Source organism: Colletotrichum tamarilloi (assembly GCF_030869305.1).
Source record: "Colletotrichum tamarilloi strain Tom-12 chromosome Unknown Scaffold_21.1, whole genome shotgun sequence".
Taxonomy (NCBI): Eukaryota; Fungi; Ascomycota; class Sordariomycetes; order Glomerellales; family Glomerellaceae; genus Colletotrichum; species Colletotrichum tamarilloi.
The window spans coordinates 521,713-539,195 of NW_026849404.1; the positions used below are offsets into that span (position 1 = coordinate 521,713).

General features: G+C 53.0%; 6 protein-coding genes across 6 annotated transcripts; 3 read left to right on the forward strand and 3 right to left on the reverse strand.

The window, feature by feature from the left end:
• Positions 1-1,590: 1,590 nt before the first annotated feature.
• On the reverse strand, positions 1,591-4,200 carry CTAM01_07177 (uncharacterized protein; the record flags this gene model as incomplete). The annotated part of the gene is made up of 4 exons (XM_060523202.1): positions 1,591-1,845; positions 1,918-3,480; positions 3,550-4,020; positions 4,087-4,200. 4 exons carry the CDS (start codon positions 4,198-4,200, stop codon positions 1,591-1,593), a joined length of 2,403 nt encoding a protein of 800 aa, XP_060382333.1.
• Positions 4,201-6,279: 2,079 nt separating this feature from the next.
• Positions 6,280-7,536, forward strand: CTAM01_07178 (phosphoesterase; the record flags this gene model as incomplete). Its single annotated transcript, XM_060523203.1, has 2 exons — positions 6,280-6,761; positions 6,813-7,536. 2 exons carry the CDS (start codon positions 6,280-6,282, stop codon positions 7,534-7,536), a joined length of 1,206 nt encoding a protein of 401 aa, XP_060382334.1.
• Positions 7,537-9,379: 1,843 nt separating this feature from the next.
• CTAM01_07179 (uncharacterized protein) lies at positions 9,380-9,739 on the reverse strand (the record flags this gene model as incomplete). Its single annotated transcript, XM_060523204.1, has 1 exon — positions 9,380-9,739. The coding sequence occupies one exon, from the start codon at positions 9,737-9,739 to the stop codon at positions 9,380-9,382; it is 360 nt and encodes a 119-aa protein (XP_060382335.1).
• A 1,496-nt stretch (positions 9,740-11,235) lies between these two features.
• CTAM01_07180 (CFEM domain-containing protein) lies at positions 11,236-13,014 on the forward strand (the record flags this gene model as incomplete). Its single annotated transcript, XM_060523205.1, has 6 exons — positions 11,236-11,331; positions 11,397-11,535; positions 11,594-11,772; positions 11,825-11,861; positions 11,912-11,979; positions 12,031-13,014. 6 exons carry the CDS (start codon positions 11,236-11,238, stop codon positions 13,012-13,014), a joined length of 1,503 nt encoding a protein of 500 aa, XP_060382336.1.
• Positions 13,015-14,405: 1,391 nt separating this feature from the next.
• Positions 14,406-15,545, reverse strand: CTAM01_07181 (uncharacterized protein; the record flags this gene model as incomplete). Its single annotated transcript, XM_060523206.1, has 3 exons — positions 14,406-14,552; positions 14,625-15,301; positions 15,350-15,545. 3 exons carry the CDS (start codon positions 15,543-15,545, stop codon positions 14,406-14,408), a joined length of 1,020 nt encoding a protein of 339 aa, XP_060382337.1.
• A 1,194-nt stretch (positions 15,546-16,739) lies between these two features.
• CTAM01_07182 (uncharacterized protein) lies at positions 16,740-17,483 on the forward strand (the record flags this gene model as incomplete). Its single annotated transcript, XM_060523207.1, has 1 exon — positions 16,740-17,483. One exon carries the CDS (start codon positions 16,740-16,742, stop codon positions 17,481-17,483), a length of 744 nt encoding a protein of 247 aa, XP_060382338.1.

Below are 17,483 nucleotides of genomic sequence, written 5' to 3' on the forward strand. Positions count from 1 at the left end.
GACAAGGGACAAATGCCGCGTGCCAGTGCTAGCAGCCCGAAGCCCCCCTCACCAGCTTCATGTTCTACCGTTCTCTATAGCAGGACCCTTGAAAGGGAAAAACGGTCGATATCGTGGAGTTAAGGGAACCACTGCGGCCAGCTGCCCGTTGGGGGCCACAAAGGAGAAGGTGGTTGGAGAGAAACTGAAGGAATAGGTAGGGGTGGTCATGTAGCGTTGCAGGCCACACTTGAAGGTGCCGAGCTGATCCCTGTCACGGTTCCTGGATCTGGCATCTTGTCCGCCGCCAGTGGGAGACCATGTAACCTCGATAATCCCCTCCCAGTCACTTTCCACCCCCGCTCGAGACGTCAAGTGCCATCAATGCTTCTTGGGTTTTCTTGGGGACAAACGCTTTGGCGGTGACGGGAAATCCACGCCGATAATGATACAGAGTTGAATAGCTGTGGAGTAGAATGAGTCCACGTTTCTACCGCTGGAGAGAAACTCATTTCTTGGCTCGGCCGAGTGGGATGGATCGAGAAGAGTGGAAGATTTATTGATGACAATATCGATGACTTCGCATATCGTTCAATGACGACAATTGACGAATGGCATGAAAGTCGCTTAAACCCAGCCTGCTTGCCTCAGCCGCAGCACGCGGGTAACGTTATGCGTCTTGCGGGGAAAGATTTCGCCACACTCTGCGAATGATCTCAACTGGTAACAACAAAGGGAAACCGGGTTGCATCTGGTCGAATGGTAGGGCCACGCTGAATGATTGACCGTTTTACAACGGTTTCGATAGACGCTGGGGAAACCCACCGTGCCCGATTAAGGTCGTCGAACGAGTCACGAACGACTCGTTGCAGCGAGGGATATATGTCTACAGATCGTATAGGTGGAGCCGCATTGGTCGATGGCGGGTCGATTGGGATATTTCTTCTCTTTTAAGCCTCAGACAAGCTTCAAGTTCCACATGGCAATTGAAGGCGACTGGAAGCTATCGGGGATATGAGGGGGACTGTAGGTTCTTTTGCTGAGGAGATGAGTTGGTCCGGTCCGGTGACTTACTAGATGTGGTCCAGGCGTCGCATTGCCCAATATTCTAATCTACTCGAGTCATGGTCTTCGGGTCCTACCGAAACGGCGGGTTCTCGGGGGCCTTCCGATGGGTTTTGATGAGGGCGACGAAGCGTGGTGAGGCGAGAATGCCGTAACAAAAAGCGTCTGCTAACCCGGATGGACCATCTTGAGGCTGAAGATATCTCGAACCAAGACGAAAGGAGAAGGACAACAGCTGACCAGGAAAACTTTCAAAGACCTCGTGTTCAGATCGTGAGTCAAGACCGACATGACTGTATGTATAGTATATTACACATCTAGATCTAACGAGAAACAGAGATAGAGAGAGGAATTGAGATGGGTATCACAAAGCTTTCCGAACATCGTAACAACTGTACGTGATAAATAATCGCCCTCCATAATACAAGTCAAGAGCAATTCGCCCTTTGGGGCTTTGTAACCCGGATCAAACAACCAGCCCAAGTTCGCTTTTCTTTTGAGTAACCATGAAACACATCAAGAAAGACATCACAAACATCGCATGCATCAACTAAAGTCCCACGATTCTCCCCACAACTCGTTCAAGTTCAATCCCAGTGCTTCAAGATTAAAGTCGGGATTGTATGACTGCGCCTTTGCCAACACACTGTCAGCGACGAGTGCTGGGAGTGCTGGGGAGAAGTCGTGGAGACTCACCTGCGGATCAATGGATGGTGGCATCCACGGCAGGGGTTGAGGCAGGAGCCCGTCCATCGCGTTCTGCGACGACGGGTAGCCCTGGAAGGAGAAGGGCGTCACCGACTGAGGAGGACGAGTTAGCCACTGTTCGGTTCTGAACGACGAAAACGACAACGGATGGGCGCGGTTGCTTACTTTTGGTCTCTCGGGAACTTCCAACCCGGGAATCTTGGACAGCTCTGATGGCTGGCTCGATACCGGAGGTTCCTGATTCGCCAACAGCTTGTAGTGCAAGTTGACGAAACGTTCCGCAGACGATGCTTTGGCTTGTTCGGTGGTCTTTGTACCCAGGTGGGCTTCGAGAAGGCCGAGTGCCGAGCACATGATGGAGTAACCCCAGGGCTCGTTGTTGCCGCAGCGGAGGATCCTGTCTTCCTTCATGTGGAGGCACTTCTCGAGGAGTTTGACGGTGTGTTGCGAGTTGATCATGATCATGTTTGTCGAGCCGCGCGGCTGCAGCATGGTAACGCTGCAGAGGTTGACGGCCGTGGTCAGCGCGTCCTCGCGGAGGAAGTTGAGGCTGCGAATCCCCTGTTCGTAGAGCTTGTCGTGGAGCAGGACAATGTCTCGGGCGGCGTTGTAGTAGATGATCTCGGAGTACTGGTACTTGGCGTTGGATTTGCGAAGCTTGAGGAAAGGTTGGTGGAGGGGAACGATGTACTGGCGGAGTTGGATGTGGAGCAGAGTGTAGGCGAGAAGAGGTCTCTTGCCGCCGTGTGTGTTGTTGCTGTTGTGCTCCCAGGAGGGAAGGGAGTCGATTTCGTGCGTGATGTCGTTGGTGTAACGGATGACTTGGTCATAGTCCAGGTCTCCTGGCGGGCCGCAAAGGAGGCGGCTCAACTCCATGCGCAGCGGCAGACTCTGGCGGGCCAGATTCTGGTAGGAGGAGAAAGTGTACTCCTTGCCGTGCTTGGAAGGCGGGAGCTGCGTCGTGTCTTCGTCAAAGTCCTCATCGTCCAAATTTCTTGGTGGCTGCACATCGTAGTGTAACTGGCTCACAAGCGTGGGCAGTCCGTGATCGAAAGAAGCTTGCATGTCAAACTCTTGCACCGTCGCCCAGATCCTCCGTCTCATCTCCTGGTTGTAGACTGAAATCTTGCTGGCCCCCATGATGCCGGGTTCCCGGTGCAGTCCGACGGAGATGCCGTCCTGGATAAGAGCGCCGGAGTTCGTCCAGAAGCGCTTCTTCTTCACGGTGTTGGCCCGCTTGGCGAGATACAGGAGGCAAGCAATCTGGTAGTGGATGAGCTTTCGGTGCTTCACACTCTGGTGATCTTGCCAATTTTCAACGGCCTTGATCCACTTTTCAGCGGCATTCTGTGCGTTGGAAATCATTCCAGTGAACCTCAAAGATTCGTGGGTGTGGATGCAGTTTGCTACTGCGCAGATGGAAAGGACGAGAGCGGTAAGTGCTGCGTAGCGGGATTCGGTTGGGTTCTCCCAGAACTCTGAGTACTCTCTGCGGAAGGTGGGAATGTGAATGATGCGGTGCATTTGCTCGAATTGGTCAATGTAGACCTCGAGCAAAGCATCGCAGTGCTCCTTTGGTGGCAGAAGAGCCTCAAGCTGGGCGTCAGGCTGAAGGTAGAACTTGTCTCTGTCATCCTTGCGCTTCTTGCGGTCTTTCCGGTCATGAGCCTTCACGGGCTTGAGCCACTCATCTGCTGTCTCCTTCATGAAGGGGCACAGACCAGTCAACTGTAATGCAGTCAGACGAGAATTCTTCATTAGGATGAAAAAGGGCTCATATGAGCGAGAGAGACCTACCTCGATGAAAGCCATTGTGGCGTTGTGAGGGCCAAAATACCGCGTTCGGAATTCCTTGCCCCTGAAAAAGCGGAGCTCTGACTTGTCCCCATCACCATACTGATGCCAGCATGACTGAAGCTCTGAGTTGTTTGCGCAAGGGTCGGCTGGTGCTTCATTGGTCTCATCCTTTTGAGTGAGTGGCGAGTTGGTGCCGGCAATTGTGCTTCCATCGAATGAGGACATGGCCTGTCGTGTGAGCTGAGTCTTGAGCTGAGCGACCTCGAGCTCGAGACGGCGAATGCGGTCGTGATCCTTGGCCGCCTCGCGGATAAGAGAAACATCGGCTTCCTTGCCGGGAACAGCCAGCTCGCCATTCCTCCGTGAGTCGAGCTGGGCAAAGGCAGGCGGGACGCCAGAGCTGGCGTTCAACACAGCACCCGACTTGGTCTCATACGTGCAGCGATCCGGCGTGCCGCTCTTCAGGCACCGCTGGCACGGGTAGCCTCTGTCACAAGACAGCTTCCTCCGGCGACACTCCAGACAGCTTAGACGCACTCGTTGGCGCTTGCGGGGGTGCTGTGAGTTCTCATCGTCTTCGCGTGAGTTAGCGGGAGACAGACTCCCACCGTCATCCACTGAAGGAGACATTGTATCGTTGGCTGAATTCATGGTGTTGATGCGGCTCAATCTTGTAGCGCGGGAGGCGAAAATGATCAAAAACGAAGGGAAAATGTACCGCGCGTGAGACACAGGCCACGGCCACGGTTATATCAATCAGTACCGAGTTACAAATGGATTAGCCTCCGGTCCGGAGTGGGCACATTCTACCCGCCGCTCGCTGTCAAGATGTGCTCGAAATCCAAGGGAAGAAACTTCCCCCTGTCAGTCAGCGAACGCTACCGCCGAGCGAGCGTCGTCAGTGTCTTAACAGTTTTTGCATGAGAATTGTATGGGACGATGTTAAGCCTTGGCAGGATAGCTTACATAAGGCCGACAATTCCGAGCACCGAGGTGCTAGAACCGAGCCCCTCCGAGTGATGCTTTCCACTTTTATGGCAGTCAGATGTGGGGCATCTGATAAGATTAGATCGGCCCTTCCCCTCTCAAAGGTCCCCATTCTTGACTCACACGACAGGGATTAAGATCAGATAAAAATTTTGTTCACTAGCACCCACCTCAGCTGCAACCCACAAGCCGACCGAACATGGGGATGAGCCGACGCAAGACGCGTTGTTCCCACCATCTTTACCTAAAATGAACAAGGCCTTCATCTTCCATCATCCACGCAGATGTTCACGGCGATCCACGATCACGAGAATTACACCGACCGTCCCTCTCTTTCTCTCTACCTGCTGGCCCTAATTTTACAAGTTCGTTCACCACGATAGACAGCAGCAAGACACGACCTTGACCCAGCAAAAGACGCGACGAAAACGCGGCTTGGCTAGGCTCAGCAAAGTCAATCTGTACTCGACGATCGATGTCTCGTGACACACACCATTGAGCGGTAAAGGGGGCCGTCAATGCCACGCGAGTCACCGTTGCATCCTCCCAAAAAATGCCTCTAATGTCGTCAGAACGTTTCCAGGAATACCTGCTCTATCCGTACTGGCGGACCATGCAGAAATCAGGGCTGTGCCACACCGACTGCCACTAGTCCTGCCGACGAGCCCGGTCTTCGCGATGGACCTTCTCCATCAATGGATCTTTTTTGTCATTCAATCCCTCGGGAATGCCTTGGCGCCAACCTCTTTCATCAGGTCGAAATATCCGGTTCAAGGTTGTCTGCACTGTGCACTGCAAGCCTGCATCACAACGAGGGATATTCGAACCTGAAGAAGACAGACTCTGGACGTGAATGGGGGAGACGACGAACGAGATCGACAGGTCACAAAACACTAAATCTGTCAAACATGACAACTTGACAAGCATGGAAGTTGCTGGCAACAACACATCTCAACGGGGAAAGTGTCAAACAGTGTTCTCCCCAGCTCCAACGGACAACGTTGTTGTCGGGTCCCGAATCCCGAACCCTTCCATCCATTCTGGCCATTCTGGTGGGATGTCCCCGATTCTGAACTTTTGAGGATTCTTTCCTGTCCAAGACATGGGACTGGGGCCAGCCATGCGGGCCAGTCGTTAATCACTTGTGGAGAAAAGTCTTCCCAGCTGCAACGAGTCGAGGCCATTCACGTTCCCTTGCAGATTGGGGACCCCATCCGCTCCAGTCGACACGAACGGACACCCCACACCAAAAGGCCCAGAAACCTTTTTGCAGACCTGCGGACTCTGCACCACATCGCGCGATCGTCCACGCAGCGGCGGCTACGCAACCGCAACCTTCAATCCTCGCGGCGATTTTTCTTCAACCCACAAGTATTTTCTTATCAGATCAAGACATCCCTGTCACCACGGATCATCGCTCCGAGATCGGTGCATGGGCCGACGTGAGCTAATGTGCCACATGGAGGCGTTCAAGCGTTTCAAGGAGATCGACGTCAAACACTGCACAGAATGCTTGCTTAACTGCGCGACACACAGCCGCCATGGCCCCGGTGTATTGTAGCACACTGAGACGTGAACCGGGGCGGATGCGAGCCCGTGGCGATTGTTTAGTTTCTTCTGCTTCTCGTCACGAAGAGTCGTGGCTTTTTCGCAAAATAAACCACCCGATCGTTGGGATTTCTTTCTTTGAGGTTGCCGATTGATGATTGCGATGCAGTAACGGTGTTTGGCGGACTTTGTACGATGCTTCTCTCTTTCTTTACTCTGACCGGATTGCTGGCGATCGTCGGAGCCTTTCACATCCCTGGCAGGGGCTTCGATCGGTTTATTTCCATCTGGCTGGAAAACCAGGCGCGTCTGCCCACATCCCTCGATGGCCTACCCCATTCGCTAACGTTGGTTACTCAACAGGATTTCGCCAAAGTCGTTAAAGATTCCCACATTGCTGATCTCAAGAAGGACGGGATTTTGCTCACCAATTACTACGCCCATACCCACCCCAGTCAGGCCAACTACATTGCAGCTCTTGCTGGAGACTACTTTGGCCTGAACCATGACGAACCGGTTCGACTGCCGTTAAACATATCGACCATCGTGGACCTTCTCGACTGGAGGGGTTTGTCATGGAAGGCGTACATGGAAGACATCCCTGGCCCAGGTTACTTGGCTGCTGCCAGCGATGGCCAAACGGGTGATGGAAAGTGGGACTATGTACGGAAACACAAGTTGGTTTGCCCAGGGTCCTGCTGGATCCGCCGATGCTAATATCGTATCAGCCCCTTCGTGTCATTTGACTCCATCAACCTGAACGGATCCCGCCTGCTCAATATCGAAGGGTTTGACGACTTCAAGACCGACTTCGAGAAGAAGAAGGTGCCTCAATGGGTATTCATGTCTCCCAACCAAATGAACGATGGCCACAATACGTCTCTGGAGTATGCCACAGAATGGGCACAGGATTTCCTGAAGCCAATGTTAGTCCCGGGCGCCTTCAAAGAGCGCACGCTCATCCAACTCACCTACGACGAGTCTGACGATCACGGAAAACCAAACAAGATTGCGTCACTACTCTTGGGCAGCGCACTCCCCCAAGACAGGAGAGGGACGGAAGACAAGACCTTCTATACACACTACTCAATGTTGTCAACAGTCCAGTTCAACTGGGAGACGCCAAATCTGGGCCGGTACGACGTTGGGGCCAATATCTTTCAGTTCGTGCAAGACCTCGGTAGCAGAGTGCTTGTACCGAACAAAGATCCACCCAATATGGCCTCCGTGAACAATTCGGAATCGTACTTTGGACCACTTAATGGGGATGCGAGCAAGTTCCGTCCCTACCCACCCCCGAATCTTGCTCTCAATGGCTCCAGTGGACTTCCAATTCTGGAGCACACTCGTCTACAATGGGTCTTCCACAACCAGCCGACTCCATACGACGGGAATGGTACTCTTTACGATGCCAATTCCCAACCTCAGTACATCCCACAAGCCGTTCAATAGACTTGGTCGGATGCGAGGCCGAAGCTCATCCCACGGGCTCGCATATGGGATTGTTCAAGGAACAGCCATAATATCATATGGGACACACGCAAGGTTGAGACGTCTTGCCTGATTCGGAGGAATTCGAGTCCGTCATCTTCCACCCCCATGGGCACTATCAACCAGATTAGCGTCGCGAGAAAACGATCTTTCGATCCATGTTGATACAGCTCAATATCTTGAACATAAACGCGCGATGTGCTCTGCGATTTGAGCTACTCGACCATCTGATAATGACAGACGTTCCCAGCTTATCATAAAGACGCTGGACGATCTCCCAAGGTCCATCAAAGAATCTTTGCGCGGGATACCCCAGACGGTCAGCGGATGGCTATTTTAGAGCAAGCCACCGGATGGTCCTCAAGCATAAAGTGTAGGAGTCGACACCGATGAAATCAATGAATTCGATGTCTGGGATGCACTTGGCGCATGTGGTACTCTCCAGAGATACCGAGCTGGGAGTCGGCGCTCTAGTGTCCCGGGTCGATGATGATGGGGAAGCAGATTTCGATTGTCGACAACTCAGAGTTTGGAAATGCCAGTCCGTTTGCGTCACGCCTTTCGGAGGCTGGTTGGCCGACGGTAGGCTTGAGACATCTTTCAAGCTTGGGAATGTGATTGTTTGTAACACCTCGACAGCCTCCGCCACAGTCCTGCTTTTCGGCGGTCCCATATTGCCCACGTTATACCATTTTGCCCATGTTACACAGCCGGGCTTGTCGCCAACGGCGTCATGGCCTGCGCCTCGCGGCATTTGAGCAGCAAGTTTCAACGGCGAGACGAAAGGATGGCGGACATATGTAGTCGCAATCAATCTATTCCATTTTACTATCGATCCAGATCGATCTGGCTTGTCGCCTTGCCTGAAGCGCGAGAAGAAGGCATTTCATTGTAGTCCGTACCTGCTCAGATGCCAGCTCGAAAGACCCGTCAGCGAACTGTGTCGACGGACCAGCCTCCGGAAGATGCGGAACGTCCGGCAAAGAGAATGTCTTGATCTCGCGGTCCGTCTCAAGATGGACTAAGAGCTGGTCAATCCGTAGCAATTTCGGTAGACGGGAGATGCACACTACCCGCAGCATCGCCCTTCTCATGAGTCGTCTATAATCCTGAGACGATCGATGGAGACATGGTCAGAGAACAACGGGAAGCGGGAATTGATTCGGCACAGAAGCGGAATCAGAACGGACGGACTCGCAAGAAGTGAGCTAACGGGAAAAGCTCCCGTGTCTTCATATGACTCAAGGTTATTTGAAGCGTCAAAACAGTAGCCTGATTTAGATGGATTCCTCATTTAGAAGATGCTTCTGAATCGTGGTAGTTCTTCTAGACGCAGGCCGAGCACAAGACTACCATCGTGAACTATGTTGACGTGCTCATTCAATCGTGCCTACTTTCTTGACATCCAAACTGATTCAGTCTGCCCAATCGCGCCGACTCGCCGATCCATGCCAACAAAGTTCCACGCCAGCCACCCGCTGAGCCATCAATGATGCGACTTGCAGAGCATAATACCATCTTAGCGTTCTCCAGGTAGAGCCGTCCTCGCGCTTGCGTACTAGCGCCAGGAGTTGGAGGGAGCGGCGCATCACTAACAACACGAGGGAATCTAGTCCCTGATCCGTCGTGGAATGTCTATGGAATGAATATGCCGGGTTTTACGCACGAAATTTTACTTCCCTCCATATTGTTGAAGGCCGATTCTTGCGCCCGGTGGCTGCCATTGAGCCACCGCCAGACACGCCCAAATCCCCCGCTCTCGAAGCATTTCGACGTCACCACGGGAAACCCTCAAGGTGGTAGTCTAGTTTGAACCGTATGCTACGAGAAGTGCCGGGCCTGCAGATCCCCCGCAGGCAGAGAGACATGCATGTAGCCGTGGGGCGTGGATGCCGACACAGTTCTGGGAGAGACATTTCCTCCTCTCATCAAGAGATAGTTGACGATCACGCGTCGGCACAACCGAAGCACAAAAAGAAGCGTTACCCGCAACGGGCATGCTGCTATTTGACTTGCTGACGGGCACTTTTGGCACGTTGGAAGCCGTCTCTGTACCACTGTTTCGTATCCAGCTTGCCATCGTGTAACAAAAGCCTCCCGTTGGACTCAAGAAGGGAAGCCAATTACCCAATATACCAACTATTGGCGGGTGCCGCTTGAACATCCCGACAGACTGCGCGATGCTCGATCAGATGTGAGTGCCGTGTCCACTCTTGCGCTAGCAATTTCGCCTGGCGTTGCGCTGGTCTCTGGTTCTCCCGTGCTAGATGCATCTGAAAGTCTGAGAATGATGGCCGATGCCAGTCTGTCTGGCTTGGCCCTTTGGCCGAGACTCTTGTATCCCTGCATGGATCGACGCTGCATTTTGATTACATACACCATCCCGAGGCACGGACATACACTCAAGGCCTTCTCAATTGCCGCGATTGTTCATCCTTTGTTCCTTCGGGTGGGGAGGCACGGGAGGGCACTGCACAAAGAAGATTAGGAAGCTTTTCGCAAGTGGGAGTGGGGATAGAGGTAAGGCTCATGATTCGAGGCACCGCGTTTTCTTCTCTAGCCTCATGGTGTTGTCCGTGTTGTGCTGAGGTTTCTCCGCAAATTCGATGAAACTTAGCAAGCCTGCCGTGCAAAAAGGCAAACATGATCAGTACAGCCACAGAGCACAATGATTTGGGCTCTCTTCAGGTCGGCGAGCATCATTACTTTTTGGAGTGGCTTTTAGAGAGACAGGGGGGAGGGGTAGTCTCATCCCACCGGCTGGCTTTTCATCTTCGCGGCAGGCTCATGTTCCTGATCCTGCTCCTCCACGGCAAGACCATGATGGCGATGGGTGGAAAACCCCCGAGAGTCCCAGAGGAGCATTCCTGACCTCCGGTACTACGGGACCTGCACAAAATCGTCGCGCCCGGAACAACCTCAAGCAAATCACCACCAAACGCATGGACGCAGGACCCACTGCCACGAGGTCCGATTGTCTCTCCCGTCGATCCTTGGCTCCGCAACCACAGACTGGGCTCATCGACCAGTTACACCCGCACGAAAAAGGGTATCACAGACTTTTCTCTGAAGGTTCGACGGGAAGAGACCCCTGATCCATGACACAGCTGTATCTTTCCAGTTCCTCCATGCGCGTGTGAAGGCTTCATCTGCGTAAGGATGCTGGGGGTTTCTTAGAATGGGTTGTTGGAGAACGGCTTCGCGGAGCCAAGTAAGGTAGGCTGGCTATCTACTGGTTTTGTTATTGACTCTCGAACCCGTTACCCGTACCCTCCTCCCCGGCCGGACTGTCTTGGTTTACCCAGATGGGCTTACTTCACTAGGAGTTAATAGGCCACGAACTAATTAGCACACTAAGACCGGATGTGCCCAACTAACCTTAGAGTTTGCCCTTGTCATTGGCTTTTTTTTCCCGGCAGCTTCCCCTGAAGAAGTGGTGCCTGCTCGGACGGCAGCCCATGCATCCGCTGCCTTATATCGTAGATGTCCTTCCCACGTTGGCCGGCCCCCAATCGTCCTAGTTGATATGACAAACGTCTGTGGTTGTCCGTCGAACCATTTGAGGCAGATTCGTCCTGGTCACGACGATCGCTTTTCTGTCTCTTTCCGTCTTTCCCTTCTCTACCGCCCTCTCGGACACCATCACCAGCATCATTCGCCATGAGACATTCATTACTGCTCGGCGTCGCAGTCGCCTTCCTCGGTGCTGTGCAAGGTTCTCTGTTGGAGTTCGCGGCCAAGTTGCCCCAATGTGGGGTGGGTTTTCCCCCTTCCATTGCTCAGATTTATGAGACCTGGCTGACATCATTCCCATCATCTAGCTGGAGTGTACACTCGAAAAGTTACCACTATCGGCGTGTAAGGTTGCGACAAACGATACTTGCATATGCAGTGATTACGACCTGCGGATGAGCGTGCAAACATGTCTCGTCCAGCGGTGCAAGAAGCTAGAAGCCATAGGTAAGGCTTTCCTATCAACTAATCACAGATGCAGAAGATGAACTGACAGCGAACACAGAGGTTGCAAGGATAGAAGCTGAAGCATGCCAACGTCCGGTTCGTGAGCGAAAGGTGGACATCATGGTACCACTCATCCTTCAGATTACCGGGATACTTGTGGTTCCGTTACGGTTATACGCGAGGTGGACGACGATGCATCGATTCGAGGCCGACGACTGGATCATGATGTTTTGCGGCGTACGTTGCATCGATCATAAATATTGAGTGGGCATATTCTGACAGACTATAGGCTATGTTTGTCGTTTTTGTCGTCGTCGGACAACTTGGTAAGTCTAGCATTTGTTCGATCCTATGGTCCTTACTAACAGCCACACAGCCGGTCACGTTGCCTTTGGAGAAGACGTCTGGATGGTCGAGCCAGATGAACTCACCTTAGGATTAAAGGTTAGAGGGAAAATCACACACGAATGATACATCAGATACTAACCTTTGCAGCTCTTCTTCATCGACGAAAGCATGTACCTCGCCTGCCTAGGCCTAACCAAGATCTCAGTACTCTTCTTCTACCTCAGGATCTTTCCGAACAAGTCCTTCCGATGGGCAACGTACGCGACCATGACATTCATCATAATATCGACCACGGTGATTCTCTTCATGCAGATCTTCCAGTGCATCCCCTTGGATTTCAACTGGGTTGGCTGGAAAGGAGACTACGGTCCGCACCACTGTCTGAACATCAACACACTAGTTTTTGTGGCTGCTGGGCTGAGCATCAGCCACGACCTCATTATTCTCGCCTTGCCTCTTCCGCTGCTGTGGCACCTCAACACTTCGAAACGCTCCAAGATAGGCATCCTGTTCATGTTCAGTCTCGGCATCTTCGTCCTCATCACCTCATGCATCCGGCTCCGCTACATCGTCTCGTTTACGCAATCACTCAACCCAACGTGGGACTTCACGGACCCCCTCATCTGGTCCGGTCTCGAGGCTTCCGTCTCCATGATTGTCGTGTGTCTCCCCGCGCTCCGGATTTTGCTGAAGCGCGGCTGGCCCAAGCTGTTCAGCACGATTGGCACCGCGGGGGCCCACTCGGCGCCGAAGAAAAGTTCCAACACGTCATCTCGGAAGGCGTACGCCATGAAGGCGGCCGAAGATGGCGATGGAGACGGAGAAGGAAACTACAACGCGATGAACGAAAGGGACGAAGAGGTCGCCGACGCAGAGTACGCCGCGAGTGAAGCGAGGGCCGCGAGGAGGATGGCTGAGAAGAGGAGCAAGTTCTTCTCGTTTCGGTCGACGACCGTGGAACCGAACGAGAGCGAGATCGAGCTGGAGTTGGGCGACAAGATGCGGGGCGAGGTTAGGACGCAGATCCGGTGCCATGATGGGGAGTCTGCTTCGAGGGGGAGCTCTATCGAATCTGGGATTCATGTGAGGACGACGACAACTATCCACGACGCAAATGGGAAGACATTCTGAGACGTCAGATGGGATGGACGATTAGGCATACACGAGCAGGTCTAGGGGATTCGATTTTTTTGCATTGTTTTCGCTCTGGAAACTACAGTACTTAGGAGACGGATGATACCATTGCATCGCAAGGCGTTGGATTTACTCAAGGGGGATTCTCTACAGGAAAACATGTATGGATATAGTGAAAAAAGTAATATCATGTTTAGCTATCAGTATACCTGAATGGCTTCTAAGACGAGCAGATTTTGATCGATTGTAACAAGATAGATGTCTCAAGGGCAACAAAATAAGGTGTATCGAGCGAAGACCGACTCGAATCCGACGATCAGACGACGATTTACTTGCCAAGAAAGGCGTTCGTTCATCCGGGGTCTCCCATAGTCCACAACTAGGGCTTGTTTCATCATTTCAACGTCTCTCTGAACACCGCGTGGGCCGCTGACAAGGATGAATCTGGTGTAAAGTACGTGTACATAAAATAGCTCATAACGTGCCCGAAGATTCTCGTCCCAATAATGGCCTGATTCCATCAAGGTTTCGTAAGAGGGGATGGGGGTTGGTCGATAAGTTAGGGAATGATCCGGCTCCGCGTGCGATTTTTGGCCGTTCGGCGGAGTGACTTATGATCGGGGGGAGAAGGCGGGGAGAAAGATGCAGAGAAGAAGTTTGTTTGTCATTGCCGTTGAACAAGCATGTTTTCTGCGTCTCATATGTCCCGTCATATGAGACGCCAGAGGTATCTTGAAGGGCTCGGCTTGGAGGGATGGGGTGGTGTGTCGTTGGGTAGCCCAGCTTATCTTACGGCACTGCAGACTGATCGTTGCGTAGTAACAGAGCAATTCTTGGTTTGAGAGCAGCTACACGATGATCACTGCAACATCACGAATTGAGGGGTCAACCGCTGAGATGAGCAAGTTTGGCTCAGCTTTGTGGCACCTTTGTGACCATCTCTTCCCATGTTGGTCGGATACTTGGTGGCTTTCCCTAGATTCGACAATGAAGTGATGTGAGTATAATGTTCATGATCTACGCAGATAGATGATCCGTAATGTCAATCAGAAAAGGGAGTGAGAGGTTGACCCCCTCACCTCGGGCCAACGCCGTTGCAATAATCCCAACGACTGTGAACTTTCTATTCTCAAGTCTCCACTGTTCGATGTGAATTAGGGCGAATCATCGATAGTCTTGATGAACTGAGGCTATTGAATGATCTTCGGTCCAGGAAAACACATTTTGGTTGCGTGCAGGCGTGGACCGACTTTTTGTTGAGCCCCTCGGTCACAAGTATCTAATTGAGAGTATGGCTCGACAGTTGAGGATAAGGTACCCTAGTCACATCGTTGGTATGGTAATGACGGGTTGAGGCATCTTCTGATACTAGAAAGACCCCATAGTGATCATGCTAAGCCGCGGTCCCTCTTGATACCCCATTGATGCGCACGACAGAGCTCATAGAGTACGTCCAAGATGGGTGTTGCTACAGATCGCTTGTGTGCTTCTCGGCAGATTTCACCAAGGATATTTTCGTGCTCAATCAGGTTTCCCTGGAGAGTATCAGTGAATACAGCCGTACCAAGTCAAGCTCATGGGTGGAGGGGAAAGTGGAGGAGTCATACCTTATCAAAATCAACTTGCATGCTGGGTTCGATATTCTCATCGATTGGATTCATCTCTATAGCCTGTGTCATGGCACTTGAGGGGATATTGTGGCCTGTAGCAGCAGCTACTGCGATTACTTCTTTCATGGCCGGTACGACCAAAGAGTTCATGGAAGCATCCGCCGTCCGTAGCTGGCTAGCGTTCACCCTCGTTAAAGCACAGATGGGGTTGAACGAAGCATTGTAGACGAGTTTGATCCACCGGTCGAAATCGACGTCTGGCTTATAGAGGCATGTCGTCTTACCTCCGGCACTATACATCTCAATGAAGCGTCTGGCGGCGTGTTGCTGTTCTTCCAGGTCGATGTTGGGGTTGCGAAAAGCGCCGATGTGGAGGAGATCGGGCTGCTTCTGTTCGACGACGCCTGGTAAATGCTCGTGCGCGTCGATGCGGCTTACTCCAGAGAGAACAATGGTTGTAGGGAAGCGACTGAAGAAGGGTAGTTGAATATTGATGCCGTTTTGGATGAGTACGATGACCGTCCGGCCTGGGACGACGGCTGGAGCGATGATGTCTGGCAGGCTTGGACCGGCGTCTGGGACGTTCTTGGTGCAGCAAACGACGTAGTCAAAAACGCTATCAGAGCCCGAGTTTGTTGATGCCGGGACGCTTTTCAAGACTAAGGGGATCGCGACTACCATGAGCGACATGGTGAGAAGAAAACCAGGTTAATGGAACTGACCTTCGGTAGGCCGCCAGCCTTCTTTGTCGCCGTGTTCGCAAGACTTCATCGTAAATCCATTGCGCTTCACGACATCGAAGTTGGAGCGGAGGACTGCGGAGACCCGAGCCAATCCTCCGGCTTCGAGGTTGAGAGCGGCGATTGTGCCGATGCCTCCACATCCGACAAGGAGGACGCGCGCTTTGTCGGATGTCATCTTGAAGACCGTGATCCTGCGTGTGCCTGAAGGCTGTTCCAAAGTTTCTTGAGAAGAATCTGTGAATGAATCATTCTTCTGGACGACTGCCAGGCAATATCATCCGTGGCAGCAACGGCACATTCGAACGGGGTTAGATCCGGGACCGGACCGGCTTTTGGCTGACTGTTACCCCGCACCCCACCATATAGACCCACAGTCAGGCCCGGACCGGCTCCAAGGCGCTCGGCGGCTTCATCCGAAGCGCATGGGCTTCTTCTACATATCACTTCTCTCGTGACGGCAGTATGATCTTAAAAAGACATGCAGCCTGCGATGCGATATACTATTGGCCGCAAGTGCAATCTTCCAAGGACCCAGGGGCTTTCCAGGCTATGTGACGACTATATTCATCACGAGTCGCCGTTGTTACTCTGATGCGAGTCCGGATCGTTGCCTCTCAGCCTCTACTTGAGACAGTGATACCTTTCCGAGCGGTGAAGCCGGTGACGTGGCCCACAAACTCGGAACACCATGCTTTCTTGAGGTTCCGAGAGCGAGGCACAAAATCGGTGTTCGTGTCTGAGTGCTGGCCTGAAACCTGTGAACGTGTTCAGTCCATTCCAGCGCCCTGGTCGTCGGCCATCCCACAAGACCAGATAGTTTGACAGCTGTCAGGGCGACGGCACCGCTTTCTTCTCTTTCTCTCGGTTCAAGTTATCGGTCCAACCTTGAAGTTGCATTGGGTCATCGCTGCTTCTTCAAAAGAAGAAAATCCTGAAGCCCAAGTCCATGGGGGACCATGCACATTTACAGCTGACGCAAGGCGTAGAAGTGAACACCGAACCACATCTGCAAAGGACAAGGATCGCACAGACCATTTGCCGCAATTTTGTTGGTTCCTGGCCGTTGGTTTCAATGTTTCTTCTTCCAACTCAACGACCAACCTCACAGGCCCCTTTTCCTAACACCTACGGTTATTCCCCCCGAGTCTCCCGCACTCACCCCAATTCTCTCGACCGGAGCATTTCGATTTCGCTTTCTAAGCTTCCTTGCAAACCTAGTGTGCGGTCTAGGCTCCAGGAACCCGCAGAGGAACAAACCTTGGCCCATCGCAGCAATACCAATAAGCGCATCTACTCATCGGAACTCTCTTTTGAACCGCACGCCAAGTCCGTCTCCCACTTACCGGCACCCAATCAGGAATTCGAAGCAATGGCACGCCAGGGCAATGTAAAAACGGCCTCCTCAGGCTCGGCCGCGGCGATGGGCTCATCCTCCACGGATCCCACGTCCGCACCCTCCCCGCGCGACCGCATTATGACGCACATGAACCGCGACCACCAGCGCGAGCTCTCCCTTTACCTGCGCCACTACGCTGGCCTCAGCCGCTCCGCCGCCTCGTCGCCGTGGCTCAAGGACTGTACCTTCGAAGGCATGACCATCGCGGCTGGCGGGCTCGGCGGCAAGGAGTTCTTCATCGAATTCAAGCCGGCCCTCACGGCGTGGGAGGACGTGCGGCCCGCCGTCGTGGAGATGGCGCGCGCGTCGCAGCAGGCGCTGGGGTACAGCGACATCACCGTCGGGCACTTTGCGCCGCCGCAGGGCTTTGACGTGGTTGTGTTTGGGGCCGTTGCGTTCTACTTTGTCTGCTGGCTCACGCTTGGGTTTGTGCTGCCCGGCACGCCGATCTGGTCCTTCCTCCAGACCGCGTTCCCCGGCGGTCCAAGGTTCTATCGGTGGTTGGTCAAGGCCATATTTCTGCCCGTCTTGGGAATCCACCTGAGCGAGTGCTATTGGTTCCACCGCACGAGGCTTCACAGGCACGGCATCGAGTTTGGAACGGGCTTGTGGTGGACGTGGATCGGAAGTCTGTTCTTTGAGGGACTTCCTGGCTTCTGGAGGTTCGATGGCATTGTCGCGGCCAAGAGGCAGGAGAAGGAGAGCAAGAGCCACTGA